The 23,361-nt window shown below is 42.3% G+C and overlaps 1 protein-coding gene across 1 annotated transcript; it reads left to right on the forward strand.

The window, feature by feature from the left end:
• Positions 1–4,011: 4,011 nt before the first annotated feature.
• On the forward strand, positions 4,012–23,361 carry LOC144598077 (calreticulin-like). The gene is made up of 9 exons (XM_078407964.1): positions 4,012–4,105; positions 9,092–9,193; positions 10,036–10,239; positions 15,684–15,778; positions 18,147–18,356; positions 20,264–20,377; positions 22,478–22,621; positions 22,716–22,808; positions 23,269–23,361. The coding sequence occupies exons 1-9, from the start codon at positions 4,012–4,014 to the stop codon at positions 23,359–23,361; spliced, it is 1,149 nt and encodes a 382-aa protein (XP_078264090.1).

Below are 23,361 nucleotides of genomic sequence, written 5' to 3' on the forward strand. Positions count from 1 at the left end.
TCTTTTCTTTTAGTTTTATTCCATTCCTAACTTCCCTTGTCAGCCACGGTTGTCTCCTACTCCCCTTGGAATCTTTCTTCCTTTTTGGAATGAAATGATACTGCGTCTTCCGGATTATGCCCAGAAATTCCTGCCATTGCTGTTCCACCGTTATTCCTGCTAGGATCCCTTTCCAGTCTACCTTGGCCAGCTCCTCTCTCATGCCTTCAAAGTCCCCTTTGTTCAACTGCAACACTGACACTTCCGATTTAACCTTCTCCTTCTCAAATTGCTGATTAAAACTAATCATATTATGATCACTACCTCCAAGCACCGCGAGTTCTCTTATCAAATCTGGTTCAATGGACAACACTAAATCCAGAATTGCCTTTTCTCTGGTAGGCTCCATTACAAGCTGCTCTAAGAATCCATCTCGGAGGCACTCTACAAACTCTCTTTCTTGGGGTCCAGAACCAACCTGATTTTCCCAGTCTACCTGCATATTGAAATCCCCCATCACCACAGTGGCATTACCTTTCTTACATGCCAGTTTTAGCTCCTGCTGCAACTTACACCCTACATCCAGACTACTATTTGAGGGTCTGTACAATTCCTCAACTCAATCCACAGTGACTATACCTCGTCAGTCCCTATGTCGCCCCTCACAAGGGACTGAATTTCGTCCCTCACCACCAGAGCTACCCCATCGCCTCTGCCCACCTGCCTGTCCTTTCTATAGACTGTATAACCCTGTATATTAAGTTCCCAGGCCCGATCCTCCTGCAGCCACGTCTCTGTAATCCCCACAATGTCATATCTACCAACCTCCAACTGATCTCAAGCACATCTACTTTACTTCTTATACTTCGCGCATTCATATACAATACTTTTAATTCCTTACTCATCTCACCTTTCACATCGATCCCTATTACACAGCCATATTCTCCTATCCCTTTGTGAGCTTTCTTTCCCGTTAATTCTGGGGTCATTAACTAACCCTTTACTCTCGTTCCCTTTAACTCCATCCTTGACTATCCCATTTGACAAACCCCCCCCCATTTAGTTTAAAACCACCCGTGTAGCAGTGGCAAACCTGCCCGCCAGAATGCTGGTCCCCCACCTGTTAAGGTGCAATCCGTCCCTTTTGTACAATTCCCCCTTACCCCAAACCAGCTCCCAGTGATCTAAGAATCTAAATCCTTGCCCCCTGCACCAGTTCCTCAGCAACACATTCAGGTCCTGTATCTCCCTGTTCCTGCTCTCGCCAGCACGAGGAACTGGAAGCAAACCGGAGATAACCACCTTGGAGGTCCTGCTTTTCAGTATTTTTCCGAGCTCTCTGAGGTCACGCTGCAGAATATTCATCTCCTTCTTTCCGACATCGTTTGTGCTGACATGTACTACCACTTCCGGCTGTTCACCTTCGCCGTTGAGGATTTTCTGCACTCTGTCCGTGACATCCTGGATCCTGGCACCAGGGAGGCAGCACACCATCCTCGAATCCCGCCTGTTGCCGCAGAAACCCCTGTCCGTACCTCTCACAATGGAGTCTCCTACTACCATGGCGTTGCCTGACGTCGGCCTCTTTGGTTTTGGCTCAACAGCACTTTTTGCTTCGCAAGCCAGTCTGCCGCTCAGTGGCAACGTCTTCTTCCCCGACAGGTTCCAAGTGAGTGAACCTGTTCTCAAGAGGTACAACACCCGGGGACCTTTGCATTCCAAGTTTCCTTCCCTTTCTCACCGTCACCCACCTTCTCTCTTCTAGTACCTTTGGTGTAACAATCTCACTGTAGGACTTGTCGAGGAACAACTCCGTTTCTCAGACGAACCCGAGGTCATCCACTTGCTTCTCCAGTTCCCCAACACGGTCCTTCAGGAGCTGTACCTGGATACACTTCTCACACTTGTAGCAGCCAGAGGCACCAGCAGTGTCCCTGACCACCCACATCCTGCAAGCATCACATTGAATCAGCTTGCTTGACATTTTCTTCTTGCGTCTCACCCTCTCCAGTGTTTGGTGTGGCGTCCTCCCTCAGCCTCCTCGCCAAAGACTCGCAGCTGAAGACTCGCACTTTTCCCACAGGGCACTTCCCTTGACAGTACCGCACCCTTTAAGCAAGCCTTGCTTATAGGAGTTGCTAAATTGACTAATTGTCCAATTTACCAATCTTCCAATCTAATTGTTCGGCCAATCCCCACACTCACTCCTAACCTTTCTTCCGCTGATGTGCTTGAAGATATGTGCTTTGCCCGACCTGCCATTTGCACCCTTTTTATACCTGCTCTACCTGTGTCTCACCAAATCCAGCCAACGGTCGTTCTCACTGCTGCTTTGCCCGAACTGCACTCAAAGACTCACTCACGTCCACCTATATCCTCAGGCTTTACATTCCATTCCTCTCCTTTTCTGACACCCTTTTTTCCTCTTTTCATCTCCAGCCCTTGTCGAATTAAACCAACCCCACCTGCAACCACTTATCCCTTTCCCCATCCCTGTCCCACCCCTAATTCTTTCCAGCTACATTCCCTCTTCTACAATGAATTCGGAGAAGGGTCTCAACGGGAAATGTTGCCTATCCATGTCCTCTAGAGATACTGCCTGAGCCGCTAAGTTACTCCAGCAATTTGTATGTTTTTAACAACATTAATATGTATATATATGATATAAGCACCACAATTAGTGTGCCTTGCTAATTGAAATTGTCACAATGTTCACAACTTTCCTCTGAATCTAGTGATCTGCACATATAATTGTGATCTGATCTTCCCAGCACTCCTAGGATATTCCAGGATTCACCAAATTATACTGCAAAACTTTAAAAAAGGCATCATGCAATTATTCATCTTTGCTGAGGAAGACAGAGGATCCAGTGTTCCCATTTTCACATAATATTAAAGTGAAATCGCCTTCAGTGGAACTAAGTTTGCAAGCAATGCAAGATAATTAGCAAAAAAAGACACATTGGCCTGGAGTAGCTTAACAGGTCTGGCAGCATCACTGAAAATCATGGATATGATTTTGGGTCAGGACCCTTCTTCAAACTGTGCTTGGGGGAGTGGGTGAGAAAGCTGGAAGAGAGAAGGGGCCGGACAAAGCCTGGCAAATGATAGCTGGATATAGATGAGGGGACGGGGTTGATAGGCAAAGTTCAGACTGTTGTAAACTACCTAAACAGAATATGAGGTGATGTTCCTTCAGTTTGCACTCTGACAATGGAAGAAGGATAGAATGGAAAGATCAGTATGACAGACTGAGCATAACTGTTTGGCGAAATGGCCATCAAGTCTACACTCGGTCTTGTCAATGTAAGAGGCCACATCAGGAACACTTGATGCAATAGATGAGGTTAGAGGAGGTGCACTGAACCCCTGTCTCACATGGAAGAACTCCTGGGATTCCTGGTTGTCTTGTTTCTCCAGGACAACTAGTGCCTATCCATGTTCTCCAGGGATGCTGGCTGACCCACTAAGGTACTCCAGCATTTATTTATTTTTAGCAAACCAGCTTCAGCAGTTCCTTGTGTCGATCATAGTGAACTTCCATGTTCAGCATTGCTTCTCAGTAAAATCAGAGGTGGGAATCAGGTATCTTGGCGTTGCCTCAATTCCAAGATTTCTGACATGTGTGCACATGTGCGTGGGTATTAAGGAATAGCCCACTTATTGCTTTTATAATTTATTGTCAAGTCTTTTGAAAATGTATTTGAGTGTTTTTGTTACTAAATTTAATGTAATTGGCAAATTAGAAATGGTGCTCTCGTTTAAAAAAAATCTGACCTGCGTAGACAGGATGACAGGTCTGTGCAGCTCTCTTACTTCACAGAGCCCATCCACTGCGTAGTTTCTCGCCATTGGCCTTGCCAAGCCACCGTCAGGTGTCAACGCCCACGCAATGGTTTATTGCCAGTGTGCCGTTGGGCAGTAGACTGGGTGTTAGGTAGCTGGAAAGATTTTGTGTTTCCCAAGATTACTAAACGATAAACTGACGATAAGAATAGCAACTGTACGAAACACTCTGTTAACACGAGTGATATGAAGGTAGTAGTAGTTCTTTTGCTGGCTTTGTTGGTCGTCCAGTCGCAAGCAGACACCCTGATCTATTTGAAGGAAGAGTTCACGGATGGCGGTAAGGCGCAAAGTTTGTACTTCAGGTTACAAGTAAGAATCGCGAGTCGCCCCCTTTGCTGCAAGAAGGGTGGTAACACGGATTTGGTCATTGATGTATTTAATAGGTACCGACAATTATTTACGCTAAGTTTGTGCGAAAATCAGTCATCACCTTAACGTTTCCATTCGTGATGTGTAACTTTATTTAACCTAAATTTTAACAAAACCCATAAAGATGATTTGGAAGAATACGGATGCTTCTTTATTTTCATTATTTTAAAGCTATGTTCAGTCTACGGACCTTCTACGGGAGCTGGGAAATCCTAAAAAGGATATCGGCAGCTTGGATACAATGTTGCCGCAGTGAAGAAAATAATTAGTAAAGTGAACGGTTTCATTTTAATTGTTTGGGTTTGGGTACATAGGGAGCTACTGTATTTCAAAGCTTGTAATTGACCTGGAATATAGAAATATAACAAACAATGAACCTCTCAGTAAGATAGTCTAATAAAGTGGGGAGACATTTGTGAGATGTAACTCGGTGCTCACAATCACGATGCCAGAGACAAAGTCGTGGAAACAAGAAAACTTTATTCACGAGTCTGCAGAGCCGGGTGCCTCTCCAAATCGAGACACACCGAGACAAAGACAGTGCCTTCTCTTTATACAATACAACTTCTTTGAATCTCCCTCCCCTTCGTTGGATCCCCCTCCCCTTCGGGCTCCTTCCAATCAGAGCGCTGAGGTGCACAATCTTCTGTACCGCCCAGGGTAACTCCCAGATCATACATTGCAGGTAAATGGTAATTAGCAGTTTCAGGATCAGGGGCGTATTTGCAATGTTCATTTACCTCATTAAGCAAGCGCAGTAGCTATCTACATGACTCATTTTAACCCTTTCCTGCCTCGTTGACACCTTCTTAAGATTGTGGCTGGTTGTGTAGCTTATCTCTGTCCACAATTATTCTCTCCGTGTCTTAACAAAGGCAGTGTTAAACTTTTACCATCCTGTCTCCGGGTTTAATCGTCCTGTCTCTCACAAACCCTCAGTCCCCCCCCCCCCCCCCTTCATTCCTTCAGGTATTAATCATCCTGTCTCTGGTGGTTTAATCATTCTGTTTCTCACAACATTGATTTTTAAGTTAATTGTTGAAAAAATGTTTAATGGCTGTTTGGTTGGAAAAATAAGAGGCAACAAAATGATAAAGTTTCAAGGCTGTGAAGCAGCAGAGAAATGAGGTGCACATACACAAATCTCTGAAGGTAGTAGAGAAGCTGATGAAGCTGATAAATAAACAATTCTGAACCTATAACCTTCAAGGATGGAACAACAACATGCTGGGATAGAAACAAGGAAATTTAATGAACTGTTTCTAAAATACCAGGTAGGTACCAGGAAAGTATACCAATGCCTCTTCTCTCTCAGAAGACCAAGGATATATGGCATGGCTCCAATGACTCTTGCGCTAGGAAAATTCCCAGAATGTAACCAGGCATGACAGAACCAATTATGTTGAGAGACTTGAAAAGCTGATGAGACTCTTCTTAGATGTGAATTAGATGCAGATTTGAACGAGTTAAAGACCCATGATAATAAGATAGGCTCTAAACTTATCTTGTAAAACAATTCAATTTGGGCACAACCGTGTGAAAGTGGTAAGGCTCACGTGTTATAATGGGCTCAAATCAGAATCGTTGGCAACAATGTATCCCTCCTCGATGAGCTCAATGCATTCTATGCTCATTTTGAACAAAAGGTCAGTGGAATAGTGTTACCCGCCCCAATAGCCCCGGGTGCAGCTGTATCCACGGTCACTATCTTAGATGTCAGATCACCTTAATGAGAGCAAACTCACAGAAGGCGACTGGCTCAGATAGAACCCTGGCCATGTTCTCTGAATCTGCTGGGGCAATTGGCAGGAGTATTCATAGATGTGTTTAACCTCTCTTACTCCAATCTGAGGTTCCCACCTGCTTTAAGAAGACCACTGGCATGCTAATACCAAAGAAAAGCAAGGTAGCATGCCTTAATGACTTCCATTCAGTGGGTCGAACATCCACCATTCTGAAAGGCTTTGAAAGGCTGGACATGAGCACATCAACTCCAGCATCCCAGACAACCATGATCTACTGCGATTTGCCTACTGCCTGCAAAAGGTCCACGGCAAATACCACCTTCTAGACCCTACACTCATTCCTGGAACATCAGGATGACGAGGGCACTTATGTTGGACTCCTTTTGACTATAGCTCTGCCTTCAACACCATACTCAAGACTGTACAGCCTAATTCTGCTCTAATTCCATTTATAAGTTTGCAGGTGATGCTGCTGTGGTGGGCCAGATCTCGAACAACAATTAAATGAAGTACAGGTTGGAGAAAGACAGATTAGTCGCATGATTATCAAGATATCAACCTCTTCCTCAATGTCCACAAATGCAGGAAATTGTCATCAACTTGAGGAAGCTGGGTAGAATACACACACCAGTCAACATCAATGGTGCTGAAGTGGAGACGGTTGAGAGCTTCAAGTTCCTTGGTGTAAATATCACAAACAAATTGACCCGGTCAAACCACATTTGTAACAGCCAAGAAAGTACACCACTACCTCTTTTTTGGTCAGAAGACTAAGAAAATTTGGAATGGCTTCAATGATTCTTACCAATTTATACAGATCTACCAAAGAAAGTATCTTATCCGGATACATCACAGGTTGGTATAACAACTGCTGTGTGTGAGACCACAATAAACTGCAGAGAGTTGTGAACACATCCCAGTCCATCATGCAAACCAGCCATTGCCCCAGACAACCCTCTCCTCCCCCCCCCCCCCCCCAAGTCCACTCTATATTCCATTCATGTAGCCTCAGGAAACCAGCCAATATAAATCAAGGACCACTCGCACCCGTCCCCTCTCCAGTCATTTTCTCATCCCCTCTGAGCAAAAGATGCAAAAGCTTGAAAAACATAGCATGAGATTCAAACGGCTTCTAACCTTCTGTTCTCAGGCTCTTCAATGCTCTTCAATGCACTAGCTCCTGTGGATTGGAGGGTAGCTAATGTTATCCCACTTTTCAAGAAAGGAGGGAGAGAGAAAACGGGAAATTATAGACCAGTTAGTCTGACATCAGTGGTGGGGAAGATGCTGGAGTCAATTATAAAAGATGAAATTGCGGAGCATTTGGATCGCAGTAACAGGATCGTTCCGAGTCAGCATGGATTTACGAAGGGGAAATCATGCTTGACTAATCTACTGGAATTTTTTGAGGATATAACTAGGAAAATTGACAGGGGAGAGCCGGTTGATGTGGTGTACCTCGACTTTCAGAAAGCCTTCGACAAGGTCCCACATAGGAGATTGGTGGGCAAAATTAGAGCACATGGTATTGTAGGTAGGGTACTGACATGGATAGAAAGTTGGTTGACAGACAGAAAGCAAAGAGTGGGGATAAATGGGTCCCTTTCAGAATGGCAGGCAGTGACTAGTGGGGTACCGCAAGGCTCGGTGTTGGGACCGCAGCTATTTACAATATACATCAATGACTTGGATGAAGGGATTAAAAGTACCATTAGCAAATTTGCCGATGATACAAAGCTAGGTGGCAGTGTGAACGGTGAGGAAGATGCTATGAGGTTGCTGGGTGACTTGGACAGGTTGTGTGAGTGCGCGGATGCATGGCAGATGCAGTTTAATGTGGATAAGTGTGAAGTTATCCACTTTGGTGGTAAGAATAGGAAGGCAGATTATTATTTGAATGGTGTCAAGTTAGGAAAAGGGGACGTACAACGTGATCTGGGTGTCTTAGTGCATCAGTCACTGAAAGGAAGCATGCAGGTACAGCAGGCAGTGAAGAAAGCCAATGGAATGTTGGCCTTCATAACAAGAGGAGTTAAGTATAGGAGCAAAGAGGTCCTGCAGTTGTACAGGGCCCTAGTGAGACCGCACCTGGAGTACTGTGTGCAGTTTTGGTCTCCAAATTTGAGGAAGGATATTCTTGCTATTGAGGGCGTGCAGCGTAGGTTTACTAGGTTAATTCCCGGAATGGCGGGACTGTCATATGTTGAAAGACTGGAGCGACTAGGTTTGTATACACTGGAATTTAGAAGGATGAGAGGGGATCTTATCGAAACGTATAAGATTATTAAGGGGTTGGACATGTTCGAGGCAGGAAACATGTTCCCAATGTTGGGGGAGTCCAGAACCAGGGGCCACAGTTTAAGAATAAGGGGTAGGCCATTTAGAACAGAGATGAGGAAAAACTTTTTTAGTCAGAGAGTTGTGAATCTGTGGAATTCTCTGCCTCAGAGGGCAGTGGAGGCCAATTCTCTGAATACATTCAAGAGAGAGCTAGATAGAGCTTTTAAGGATAGCGGAGTCAGGGGGTATGGGGAGAAAGCAGGAACGGGGTACTGATTGAGAATGATCAGCCATGATCAGATTGAATGGCGGTGCTGGCTCGAAGGGCCGAATGGCCTACTCCTGCACCTATTGTCTATGCCAAGGATGAATTCCTAATTTTCCAATATTATTGCGACCCAGGCACATTTTTTAAATCTGCACTTTCTCTGTATTTGTAATCTATATTCTGCACTCATTTTCTCTTTTGTGCCACCTAATGTACATCTATGGTATGATTTGCCTGGATTGCCTGCAAAACACATATTTTCACTGTATCTCAGTAGACCTGACAATAATAAACCAAAACATTCAAGGATGCATAATACATCATCATTATTATGAGACCTTTTCCCATAAATTAAGGGGGAAAAAAAGTCAAATAGGCTATATGTAACACTAGAGCAGTGGGCTTGCTGAGTAACCAAATTGAAAATAGTCTTCATTCTTCAGCCATTTATGATGATAAATTTGCCATATTGCACCACAGTGAAAATAATTTGTCATTATAGTTTAGTTGTTGAATCTGTTTTTAACTTTTTAGATTATGCAACAATACATGCATTGTCCTTCAGATGCATTATCATGAGTATCCAAATACTTATTTTCAGATGCTTGGCAAAGCAGATGGATAGAATCAAAACACCTGTCTGACTATGGTAAATTCATACTCAATGCTGGAAAGTTTTATGCGGATTCTGAGAAAGACAAAGGTAAATAATGATTGTAGGATAAGTAAAAATGAATGTACATTAACTTGTCTCTGTAGTTTTTCTCCACTTCTATTTCCCCAACCCCATCAAAAAAGAGCATGTGTTGGACAATTGCACATAGTATTTTTTTTTAAATCTATCATCTATCCTTGCTGATTTATGTCACTCTCAACCTCCAGTTGATACTGCTTCTTTTCCATCTGTGCATTCAATTAATCCTAAATGTATTACATTCATTTTATTTTTGTTATTTAATATTACCTTTCATTTTCATCAAGCTAAACATATTGTTCTGGTTATTATTCCCTTACTTTAATTTTGTAAGTCATTTCTTTTGGGTTATATATTTAACTTATCTACATACAATTTATGTGCTTATAAAAAAAGATGCTTTTCTTTTCCTGACTTTTTTTTCTTAGCTTAATGTTTTCTAGCCCTAATGAGGCATCCCTTGCCTTAACACACAGGAGGTAACAACTTGTCCTGTAAATTTATATTTTTGCACTTTTAAAGAATTTCACCTATTGTTAGGTTTGTTGCTTGCATTTTAGTAGATTTATGTGGCTGGTTTATATGGAGTGAAATAATCTCATTAGCTCTAAACTCAGGATCACTTGATGATGCTGAAATGCACAGCAGGTTTAAGGAGTTGTATAAACTACTACAACTAATTCTAATATTCTCTCCATCTCATTGTGTGCTTGCTATGACAGTGTGGTAAATTAATGTGGCAGAAATCTTGAATGATGCTAAAATTCCTTGTGGTGCTTACTGAGTCTGCTGTCCAAAAGATCATAAAATATATAATATTTTTTCATCCTTTGACTCCTATCCCAACCCAGGAATTCAGACAAGTGAAGATGCAAAATACTATGCAAGATCAATTAAATTTGAACAGTTCAATAATGAAGGACAAACTATGGTCACCCAGTTCACTGTGAAACATGAGCAAAATATTAACTGTGGTGGAGGATACATCAAGCTCTTTCCGACTGATCTGAACCAAGAGGATATGAACGGAGATTCCCCTTACTACATAATGTTTGGTTAGTAATAATTAAAATTTATATGTCAATTTAATTTTTAATTTTTTTAAATTTAATCTCATACTTAAAATGAGCAGGAAGCGCTGAGGAGCCAAAATGTTTTTATTATTTACCACCAAGCATCTACATCAGTTGTCCCATGAACAGCTCTTGTATCAGTGCATGTGGGGGAAAAAAGCACTTTATTCCTTGCCCTCTTTATTTTCCTTAGCGCTATGACCAAGTACATATTATGAACTTTAAAAGTTTCAAGCAAATAGACAAAATCCAACCCAGTTGTATCTGTTGTTGTTGTCGAGCTATTTGATTTTTAGGGATGTACTTTTAACTCTTTTAGGGTCTATCTTAAAGATCTTGAGAAATACATTTAATATCTCTGGGAATTAAAGAGGATATTTACAGCACAGAAACATTTTTTGTCCCAGTTAGGACCAAGGTGTTTGTACTTCATGTGAACATCCTCTCATACAATACAATACAATACAATACAATATATCTTTATTGTCATTGTACCCAGGGGTACAACGAGATTGGGAATGCGCCTCCCATACGATGCACTAATTTAGGTAATTTAGACAGCAGCAACCCAACGAAACGAACAGTTGTAACAGTTTTGGACAGGGTAAAGTGCAAGTTGATCTATGCGTTGTGGCCATCCGGCTCAGCAGGACCGGTTCATAGCAGCTATGGCCCTGGGGATGAAGCTGTTCCTGAGTCTGGAGGTGCGGGCATAGAAGGCCTTGAATCGTCTGCCCGATGGAAGGAGTTCGAACAGACTGTTGCAGGGGTGTGAAGAGTCTTTGTGGATGCTGGTGGCTTTTCTGAGGCATCGTGTGTTGTAGATGCCCTCCAAGTCTGGTAGCTGTGTTCCGATGGCCCTCTGAGCTCTATGGACTACCCGCTGTAGAGCTTTCCTTTCTGCCTCCGTGCAGCTGAGGTACCACACAGGGATTCCATGCGTTAGGATGCTCTCTATGGTGCAGCGGTAGAAGGTCTTCAGCAGCTGTTGGGGTAGACCAGACTTTTTCAGTGTTCTTAAGTAGAACAGTCTTTGTTGTGCCTTCTTGACCAGCGCAGCAGTGTTATTGGACCATGTTAGGTCCTCCGAAATGTGAGTGCCCAGAAACTTGAAGCTGGACACTCTCTCCACACTGACCCCATTGATAGAGATCGGGGCATATTCCCCGTTATGTGACCTACGGAAGTTGATGATCAGCTCCTTGGTCTTGGTGGTATTTAGGGACAGGTTGTTATCCGAGCACCAGTCCGCCAGGTTCTGCACCTCCGCTCTATAGTTTGTTTCATCCCCGTTGGTGATCAGCCCGATCACCGTTGTGTCATCTGCAAACTTGACAATGGTGTTGGTGTCGAATGCAGGAACACAGTCGTGTGTGAAGAGGGAGTAGAGCATGGGGCTCAGAACACAGCCCTGTGGTGTGCCGGTACTCAGGGTGATAGTGGAGGACAGGTGCGGGCCCATTCTCACTGCCTGCGGTCGTTCCAGCAGGAAGTCCAGGATCCAGTCACATAATGACGAGCTAAGGCCTAGCTGGTGGAGTTTGGTGATGAGCTTGGTGGGGATGACCGTGTTGAAGGCGGAGCTATAGTCTATGAATAGCATCCTCACGTACGTGCCCTGTCTCTCTAGGTGAGTCAGGACAGTGTGAAGAGCCAGAGAGATGGCGTCCTCTGTAGATCTATTTGCCCTGTATGCAAATTGATGTGGGTCCAGTGAGTCAGGGATGCTGGATTTGATGTGTGAGAGGACTAGCCTCTCAAAGCACTTCATGACAATCGGCGTTAGGGCAACCGGGCAGTAGTCGTTCAGGTTGGAGATCTTTGCTTTTTTCGGCACCGGAACTATGATAGCCGACTTCAGGCACTTGGGGACCGTAGCCAGAGATAATGACAGGTTAAAGATCCTGGTGAATACCTCAGCCAGCTGTTCAGCACAGTCCTTCAGTACCCTTCCTTGAACACCATCCGGTCCTGCAGCCTTGCGTGGGTTGACCCTTTGCAGAGCGCGTTGTACCTCCTGTGTGCTCAGTTGCAAGACCTGTCCCACCGCCTCGGCTGGGGTTCTTTCACTCAAGGTGGTTTTGCCAGTTTCAAAGCGGGCAAAGAAGGTGTTAAGCTCGTTGGTCAATGCCATATCGCTGTGGGGGCAGGCAGGGCTGCTCTTGTAGCCAGTGATGTCCCTGACACCCTGCCACATGCTTCTGGTGTCCGTGGTGTTGAAGTGGTCTTCCACCCGTTGCCTATGGGTGTCTTTGGCCCTTTTAATACCTTTGCTTAGGTGTGATCTGGCAACACTGTATGCTGAAGTGTCACCAGATTTAAAGGCATTGTTGCGTGCCCTCAGCAGGTTCTGTACCTCCTTGTTCATCCAGGGTTTCCGGTTTGGGAACATCTTTATCACCTTGTCCTCCGTGACATTCTCCACACAGCAGTTGATGTAGGAGAGCACAGTGGATGCGTATTCCTCCAAGTCTACCTCTATCTCTGAACCGTAGGTGGCCTGTTGTGCAAACAGGTCCCAGTCGGTGCGATCATCCTCCATCTCACCAAATTAATGAATCAAATCAGTAACTTTAATGCACTGACAAAATGCGCTCCCAATGTAAACCAAAGCCTCCCCCAGGATTGATACAATACTTTTGAGAAAATTGATCACTCAGTATTCTTACAGTGGACTTCCTGGTTATCAAAGGGGAATTAGGTAGCACAACCTGAAGAAGAATAGGCACTTGCAACCAACAAATTGGTATGATACTACCTCTATTATGGCGAGATTCAACAACTTAAAGTACTTGAGCATGCATATATCTGAAGATCTGTCCTGGGCCCCACACATGAAGAAAGATAGTTAGTTCTGCTATAATTGTACAATGCAGGTCCATCACTATTTTTCCAGTACCCTTGGTTCCAGAGCCGGTTTTATGGACAACAAAGGTCTCGGCCTCCAAGAGTTGAATGGTACCGGAACCAAATTCGGTTATGGGAACAGATCTTATGGCTCAGGCCGGGCCGGAGTTCCAGACCCTTGGCCACAGAAGGCAAATTCGACTCGCTGATCAGCCGCTGAAGTCGGCTATGGGAACAGTTCTTGTGGCTCAGGCCAGGCCGGAGTTCCAGAGCCCCGGCCACAGGGAGGAATTTGATCTATCGATCAGCCGCTGAAGCTGGCCATGGGAACGGGTCTACCGGCTCCAGCCGGGCCAGAGTTCTAGAACCCTCACTGGTTGGCCACGGAAGTCTAGATGAGGTCGAGATCGGCAGCCTCAATCATTCTAGGTGCCACTTGGGGAGGTCTTCTGGGGAGCATTTCAAGTGCACTCGTAATTTTGTCTGGATTAATACATACTTCTTGATTAGTACAGGTATCAGAGGTTATGAGGAGAAGGCAGGAGAATGGGGATAAGAAGGAGCGATAGATCAGCCTTGATTGAATGGTGGAGTAGACTTGATGTGCCGATTAGCCTAATCATACTCCTGTCACATGACCTTATGACCTTAAAGGTGGTGCAAGATCACCAGTTGCCAGAAAATCAGAGGACCAGGACCTGCTTATATAGAAGTTATTTGCTCTTCATTAAAATTTGACAAGCAAGTCAACGCTGTGGTAAAAGCCAGCTTCTTCCAACTTCGTACCATAGCTAAAATCAAACCTTTCCTCCAATTCGACGACACTGAAAAAATCATTCACGCTTTCATTTCCTCCCGCCTAGACTACTGCAACTCCCTATACACTGGGATCAGCCAATCTTCCCTGTCCTGCCTGCAACTGGTCTAAAATGCCGCAGCGAGACTCCTGACGGGTACCCGTAAAAGGGACCACATCACGCCGATTCTGGCCTCTCTCCACTGGCTCCCTGTACGGTACATGGACATTCCCCCCCCCACATCAAAAATCTTCTAACTCACCTCTCTAACTCCAGGTCCCTCAGGTCGGCCGACTTGGGGCTACTCACTATCCTGCGGTCTAGGCTTAAGCTCAGGGGTGACCGCGCTTTTGCGGTTGCAGCTCCTAGACTGTGGAACAGCATCCCTCTCCCCATCAGAACTGCCCCCTCCATCGACTCCTTTAAGTCCAGGCTCAAAACCTATTTCTACTCCCTAGTGTTTGAGGCTCATTGAGGAGGCGCTGTGAACTGTTTTGTATGTGCTGTTATGTTTGCGTGCTACTGTACGTTTCATTTTTTCCTTAGTACCTAATCAGATGTACAGCACTTGGTCAACATGGGTTGTTTTTAAATGTGCTATACAAATAAAATTGACTTGACTTGACTTGACCTTTGGAATATGGAAACTAACATACAGTTTGGGCCTCATAAAAAAACATCTTGCGCCTATAAATATGAATTTCAATAGACAATAGGTGCAGGAGTAGGCTATTCGGCCCTTCGAGCCAGCACCGCCATTCAATGTTATCATGGCTGATCATTCTCAATCAGTACCCCGTTCCTGCCTTCTCCCCATACCCCCTGACTCCGCTATCCTTAAGAGCTCTATCTAACTCTCTCTTGAATGCATTCAGAGAATTGGCCTCCACTGCCTTCTGAGTTAGAGAATTCCACAGATTCACAACTCTCTGACTGAAAAAGTTTTTCCTCATCTCCGTTCTAAATGGCCTACGCCTTATTCTTAAACTGTGGCCCCTTGTTCTGGACTCCCCCAACATTGGGAACATGTTTCCTGCCGCTAACGTGTCCAACCCCTTAATAATCTTATACGTTTCGATAAGATCCCCTCTCATCCTTCTAAATTCCAGTGTATACAAGCCTAGTCGTTCCAGTCTTTCAACATATGACAGTCCCACCATTCCTGGAATTAACCTAGTAAACCTACGATGCACGTCCTCAATTTCAATTTTTAGAACTCTGATTTGGATGCTGATTCTGTTAGCAGTGGAAAACAGACTTGCAGAGATTCCCTGTTCTGATGGGAATTGTCCTTTAAATCAATTTAATTTTACTTGTGTTTGCAGGGCTGGTGATTAGGAAAATAAATGCGAGTTCTGTTTTTTAGTATTTATCAAATTTTCAGTAAACAGGAAGTGTTTTAATCATTTGCTTCAATTTAAAATATTAAATTCACTTGCAGCTTTTACAGCTTTCAAAATATGTGGGTGAAGGATGCTTCCATTGCTACCAGGGTGTGTGGTGGTTGGTATGAGGCCAAGAATAGAAAATTCATGGTTCATTATTTATTTGGAAATGTAAATTCTGTCAGAAACATGCAATGTTTTGTCTATAATACTTATTGGACTGAACAGAAGCTGCAGTGAGCTTTGTTATTCAGTTGATGTGCAATTGTGGAAGCTGTTAATGGAGCAGATATAAACAGTCACCATCAAGCTTCAGTAAAGTGTGGTGTTGTTTAGATTAAAAAACTCTACAGTTTAAGAAATAATTTATAAACTTTAAAGCCATTATATTCATCAGGCCCAGATATTTGTGGAGCAGCAACCAAAAAGGTTCATGTGATTTTCAACTACAAAGGGAAGAATCACTTGATTAAGAAAGATATTAGATGCAAGGTAATTACTCTTTAAAAGTACAGAGTGCCTTATAACATTTTCTGTTCTTGCTAGCATTCTGGTTAAAATTATGTATGAGAATGCACTTGTGGCGAAGGTGCGTAATGATGGACAATGTTTTTATTAATGTAATTTTTATTTTCCATTGCATTTAATGTATTTTTTTAAAAACTGCATGCAATGGGCTATGAATTAGATGCCACCTTGACATATTATTGTTTTTGCACATTTAGCGTCTAATTGCTTGAGTTTCAAATTAGTTAAATGGTTATAGAAGTTCTAAGGTATATGAAGGTAGATAAATCTCCCGGGTCTGATCAGATATTTCTGAGGATACTGTGGATAGGCAGAGAAGAAATTGGAGGATCCCTGGCTGAGTTATATGAATCACCATTAGACATGGATGTGGTACTGGATGACTGGAGATGTGCCTTTATTTAAGGGCTACAAGGAAAAGCCTGGGAACTTTCAACCAGTGAGCCTAACATCTGCGCTAGGCAAGTTACTGGAGAGAATTCTGAGGGATAAGATGTACATATGCATTTGGATAGACAGGGCTCATTAGGGACAGTCAGCATGGATTTGCACGTGGGCGATCATGTCTCCCGGATTTCATTGAGTTATTCGAGGAAGTAACCAAAAAGGTTGACGAATGCAGGGCCATAGACGTTGTCTGTATGGACCAGCAAGGTTCTGCATAGTTGATTGCTTTTGAAGGTGAGATCGCATGGGATCCAGGGAGAGCTAGCTAACTGGATACAGATTTGGCTTCATGGAAGAAAGTGGAGGGTTGTGATGGAAGGTTGTTTTTCAGTCTGGAGGCCTGTGACTACTGGAATGAAAAGGGGATTGGTGATGGGCCATTGCTGTTGGTGATTTAGGATTTGGATGAATATACAAGGCATGATTATTAAATTTGCAGATGATGCTAAAGTGGGTGGTCTCATAAACAATGAAGATGGTTATCAAAAAATGCAGGAGAAGTTAGAAGGACAGGTGTTGCACCTCTTGTGGTTGCAGGGGAAAGTCCCTCGGGAGGGGGTGCTTTGGGTGGGAAGGGATGAGTTGAGCCAGTGAGTTGTGGAGGGAATGGTCGGAAAGCATGAAGGGGTGGAGATGGGAAGATGTGACTAGTGGCAGGATCCCGTTATTGGTGACAAAAATGTCAGAGGATGATGTGTGTATGTGACGGCTAATGGGATGAAAGGTGAGGACAAGGTGGACTCTGTCCCTGTTATGACTGGAGGGAGGGGGGCGGGGGGGGGGGAAGCAAGAACAGAACTACAGATAGGATCTGGATCTGCTGGGCAAGTGAGCTGAGGAATGGTCAATGGAGTTTAATGCAGATAAGTGCAAGGTGTTGCATTTTAAGACGGCAAACCAGGGCAAGACCTTCACAGTGAATGGTCAGGGCCTGGGGAATGTTGCAGATCTATTATGGTGGTGGGTTTGTTTGTATTTTTGTGTGTATTTTTTGTAAATAATTAAAATTATTTTTGGGTTAAAAAAATTAATTTTGAAAAAATGCAGCTGTACTGTACCAGCGAACCCTTCTTCACCAGCTGCCACACCGTCCGATTGATGCAGCTGTTGTTGTGGCTCATGTTGTAGCTCCTGGCCAACAGTGCTTTCCTCAGGCTGCTGCCACCGACAGGTAGCACTTTGTCGCCGTGGGGCTCCCTCCCCTCTCACCAACTGCTGCTTCTTCCTGTCGGCCTTTGCTTTGTCCACTCCACCGCCTCTTCCTCCTCTTCTGGTCGCTTTGTTCATTCTGCTGCTCCCTCTTCTTCCTCCCTGGAGTTGCCAACATGTTTCAAGGTGTGAAGCATCTTTCAAGAGTCAGGAGAAGGAGGAGGCGGCGGTGGTCGAGGGGGGAGAGGACAAAGCAATGGCCGAGGATGTTGCCAGGACTTGAGGGCCTAAGCAGTATGGAGAGGTTGGGCAGATAGAACTTTATTCCTTGGAGCGCAGGACGCTGAAAGATGATCTTATACAAGAGTACAAAATCATGAGGGGAATAAATACAGTGAATAAACAAACTCTTACCCAGGATAGAGAATCAGGAACCAGAATTCATAGGTTTAAGATGAGAGAGAAAAGATTTAATAGGAATCTGAGAGGCAACTTTTTCACTCAGAGGATGGTGGGTGAAGAACGAGCTGCCAGAGGAAGTAGTTGAGATAGGTACAACATTTAAAAGACATTCAGACAGATACATGGATGGAAACGGTTTACTAGGATATGGGGCAAATTTCAGCATATGGGACTAGCTTAAATGGCATGGCATGGGTGAGTTGAGCTGAGGGGCCCGTTTCCATGCTGTATGGATTTATGATTTTGACGCTAAATTTAATATTTTGCTCCGTAGGATGACGAATACACACATCTCTACACTCTAATACTTAATTCTGATAACACTTACGAAGTGAAGATTGATAACAAAAAAGTTGAATCGGGTTCCCTGGAGGATGACTGGGACATGCTGCCTGCTAAAATGATTAAAGACCAAAATGTTCAGAAACCTGATGAATGGGATGACCGAGAGAAGATTGATGACCCTGATGATGTAAAGCCGGAAGTAAGCAGACAAAGCTTAAAACAAACTTGAAACTACCATAATGATCAATTTTAGAAATTTAGCAGCCTTCTATAGATTTGCCCTTTCAATTGTTAAATATGTAATTTAAATGATGATAGTTATTAGAAGTTAATGATTTACTCAAACCTGTTCACTTCTTAAGCATCTTCATTATAGGACTGTGAATCTTTAGTTCACGTTTCAGATTGGCTCATATAGATTCTCAGGTGATTTTCTAGCTGTGTTTCAGTTTTAAAATTCTTGTTCCTGCTTCCAGCCTCCATGCCATTGCTGCTCTCTATTTTTGTGACCTCCAGCACCATAACCCTTCTATATATGTAGGTACAGGTACAGGTACAGGTACACCTACATACAGACGTACAGGTATGTAGGTTAATTGGCTGGGTAAATGTAAAAATTGTCCCTAGTGGGTGTAGGATAGTGTTAATGTACGGGGATCACTGGGCGGCACGGACTTGGTGGGCCGAAAAGGCCTGTTTCCGGCTGTATATATATGATATGATATGATATCAGCACTTTAAATTATTGTGCATCCCTCCTATTAATAACTTTACTATCGACAGTCATGCCATCTGCTACCAAGTCTCAAACTCTAAAATTTCCGCAATATACCATGCCACGTATTATTTCTCTTCACTTCCAAGTTACCCCTCCAAAATACCTCTTCTGGCTTCCTTTTGACTTCATTAAAATGAATTGTAAAATGCTTAAAATATTCAGCAGGTCAGGCAGTATCTGTAGATGGATTTAATGGATTGGCTTGATAACCTGAAATTGTTGAAAACAAGGGCATGGGTGTAGAGAATATAAGGGAAGATCCGTGTTAGGGTGGAACCATGAAAGTTTGAGCAACAAATAGTGTGGTAAAAGCTCGTGAATAACAAAATGATCATGGTAAATAAAATGCCAGAGGAGAGAGGGGTTGGGCGGGGGGGGTATAAGCTGAAGCGGGAACCTGGATTTCCATCCCTCAGCATTGCATTTGAGTTTTTTGGAACACTTTAGGATGCAATAGATGGGTCAGAGTTGGACTGGGATGCAAAATTAAAGTATTCACTGACAGATACATGAATGGGCAGGGACTAGATGGATATGGACCTTGTGCAGGCAGATGTTATTACTTAGTTTAGTTTATTGTCATGTGTACCGAGGTACAGTGAAAAACTTGTTGCATGCTAACCAGTCAACGGAAAGACTATACATGATTCCAATCGAGCCATCCACAGTGTACAGATGCATGATAAATGGAATAACATTTAGTGCAAGATAATGTCCAGTAAAGTCCGATTGAAGATTGTCCGAGGGTCTCTCAAAGGACTTCATGATGATGGATGTCAAGGCCACTGGATGGTAGTTGTTAAGGCATGAAATCTTGTTTTTCTTCGACATTGGGATGATCGTGGTATCTTTAGATTGGCATCACGGTCAGTGCAGATATTGTTGGCCAAAGGGTCTGTTCCTGTGCTGTATTGTTCCATGTTCTGTTTGATGTAACTGAAGGGACGCAATGGTAATTCTAATTTGAATTGGAGGAGAAAACGGATGCATGTGTAAATTTAGACTATACTAGGCGTGATATTGGGATAATCAATCTCAAACAAATTGCTGGCTTATGCAGAGTATGCAATCTTTAAAAATGCAAAAGAGAGCTGAAAGTTTAATGTTGGAGTTGATAATTTAATGAAGGTCGATCAGTGCATGCTTTGAAAAAGTTCTATTGCTTTAGAGAACAATGAAAATTTATTGCAGGGAAATAGCTAATTTAAAAAGTCTTTGTAATTAAATCAAGGTAGATTTTCATCTTAAGTCTGATGATACTCCCAGTAGAAGGAATATATATATTAATTCTTTGTTCTAATTTGCCTTGCCTCTTAAAATACAATCAGGATTGGGTCAAGCCAGAAAAGATTCCAGACCCTGATGCTACAAAACCAAAAGACTGGGACACTGAGATGGATGGTGAATGGGAACGTCCATTGATTCCAAATATAGAGTATAAGGTGAACATGAAAATGTCTTTTCCTTATGAGATTACAATTTATTATCAGTATGTTTTTATGAGAGGGTCACTGACCTTTTGAACAAATTGCAGGGAGTTGTGTTTCGAAGAATGAGGGGTTCAAACGTATAAGATCCTAAGGATGCACAGGGATGTTTACACTGGTGGGAGAATAAGGAACAAGATCATAATATAAATCATTTAAAACTGGGGAGTGGAGACATTTCTTATCCAGTGGTAGTAAATTTCTGAAATGCACTACCCATGAGAGCGGTCAACATCAGGTCATTAGGTATATTTAATTGTATCTTGAGATATATTAAAGGAAATATTTAAATATATGAAAGATTTGGGGAATTGAGAGTTATGGGGAACTAGAACAAAAGTGTAGATGAAGCCAGTATAGAACATGCCATGATCATATGAATGTGCAAGCTCCAGGGGCCAGGTGACCTACTATTTCTTGTATTCTTGAGAATGAATCATTATCACTTACGATCAAAAGAGAACTGTGATTTGTAAAGAGAAAACACTTTCTTTATGTACATTCAGCAATTCCCTGCACAGGGAAAATTAAAATGGTTTTCAGGGGAATATATTCATATAAGAAAATATTGTAGCAGCCCCACAAATGTATACAGATATGTGAACCAATCCATTAATACTTTATTATTGGAGAATAAACTGCCTTCAGGTGAACAATTCAGTTGATATCAGCCAACGTGGGATGGTGATTCAATGTCAAATCTGTAGATCAGTCAAACATTGATTGTCTTAGTTTGCAGGTGGTCATTTGGGTGAGGCATTAGAAGCAACTCTATGCTCTGGAATTTAATGGAAACAGTATTTTAAGATGAGGATTACTTGGGAGGTCAGAAGGATAGATTCGTAGAGTTATGCAGCATGGAAACAAACCTTTCAACCCAACTCGTACATGCCAACCAAGATGCCTTTAATCTCATTTGCCTGTGTTTGGTCCATATCCCTTTGAATCTTTCCTCTCCATAATGTTGCAAATAATCAATTAAAACCAATGCAACATTTGCATTCCTAAGCAAATTTAGAAATATGATGATTCACTATTTCAGATTGTGCTACAGTTTACGCACATTTCTGCTGTTTTGCATTTATCCTTGTATGTATGGTTATATCTATCATTAGAATCTGGATTATGTTCTCTGATCTTCATGTAAGCAATAATACATTGCACCCAGGTGTATAAGGAGTTTGTACGTTCTCCCCGTGACCTGCGTTGGTTTTCTCCGAGATCTTCGGTTTCCTCCCACACTCCAAAGACGTACAGGTATGTAGGTTAATTGACTGGGTAAATGTAAAAAAAAAAAATTGTCCCTAGTGTGTATAGGATAGTGTTAGTGTGCGGGGATCACTGGGCGGTGCGGACTTGGTGGGCCGAAAAGGCCTGTTTCCGCGCTGTATCTGAAATATAAAATATAAAATATGACAATAGATAATCTGAATCTGAACTCACCAATCCAGATCTATAGGGGACAATAGGTGGCACTAAAAAAGTTAAGGCTGAAAATATATAAATCCCAAGGACCTGATGATCTGCAATCCAGAGATAGATTTATAAATTTTCAGGCTTCATAATTTTTTTTGTAGCTTTTATTTATCTAAGCCTTAACAAAATCCTTCTGAGAAAATGCTTATAATGCATCTTCTATAAAGAATAATCCCCACCTTGACTATAATCTGATAGAAATTTCACCGACTGGCAATTACTGCCCTTCTAAATTAGTGTGGTGCAGTTTGAAAGTTAGGCCGAATTATCAAAATATGCATGGACAATTTGGGCCGAAAGGCCAGTTTCAGTGCTGTTTAATTCAATGACAGATGTTATTTCTACAAAATTATTAGCGTCGTTTTACTCGGATAAATACTTCCAGATCTGTGAATAATACGAAAAAAACAAAGGTTTTTCACTGTAACTGGGTACATGTTTCAATAATAAAGCAATATCAATACCAATAACATTAATAGATTCATTTAATTTTATTTGCTATTTGTATCAACTGCAGATATTCTTAATGATCAAGTGATGGGGGAATATTGAAACGATTTTAACAATTTTTTTTAACAGGGTGAATGGAAACCTCGTAAGATTAAGAACCCTAATTTTAATGGCATTTGGGTCCATCCAAAAATTGGAAATCCTGAATACACACCAGATGTCAATTTGTACAAGTATGATAACATTGGAGTTCTTGGTCTTGATCTGTGGCAGGTAATAGAATGTTTAGAATCAAGGGAACAATTATTTTAAAGTGAATTACCAAGAAATTGTATTGTCGTTTTTGTGACATTTTTATGTATCATAGGTGGAGTCTGGTACAATCTTTGACAACTTTCTTATTGCAAATGATGCCAAATATGCAGAGGAATATGCCAATCAAACATGGGGAATAACTAAGGTAGCTGTTTTATTGGGGTTTTTTGGGGGGGAAATCGTTTGTTACTAGTTCCTCGTTTTTGATTCTAATTATAACATTTATATAGAATTTATTTTAGCACTGGAAAAATAACCCAAGGGTGATTCACAGGAAAGGTGGAAAGGTATTGTACAAAACTTGTTAAACAAAGATTGATGACATGGCACACAAAGCAGACTACTGCTGAATTTAGAACTTCATCATCTGGCAGTTTGCATTTCTAATTTTTATTGATGGTAGAACAACTTTGTGATCATGGTTAACTAACATTTTTGAACAAAGTAATTCTTCACACACACAAATTTATAGATCTTTGTACAGCACTGAACTACATATTTTCATGTTTGTTTCTAGCTGCCCACCTGTTTCTAGGACAATGAAGCTGTGTTGACTTTGATTATAACTAATATTTGGAGTTTTGCTTTTAATTATTTCACAATAGGATGGTGAAAGGAAAATGAAAGAGAAATTGGAAGAAGAACAGAAAATAAAAGAAATGGACACGGTGATTGACTCGGATAAATATGAACTCTAA

Source organism: Rhinoraja longicauda, chromosome 11 (assembly GCF_053455715.1).
Source record: "Rhinoraja longicauda isolate Sanriku21f chromosome 11, sRhiLon1.1, whole genome shotgun sequence".
Classification (NCBI taxonomy): domain Eukaryota; kingdom Metazoa; phylum Chordata; class Chondrichthyes; order Rajiformes; family Arhynchobatidae; genus Rhinoraja; species Rhinoraja longicauda.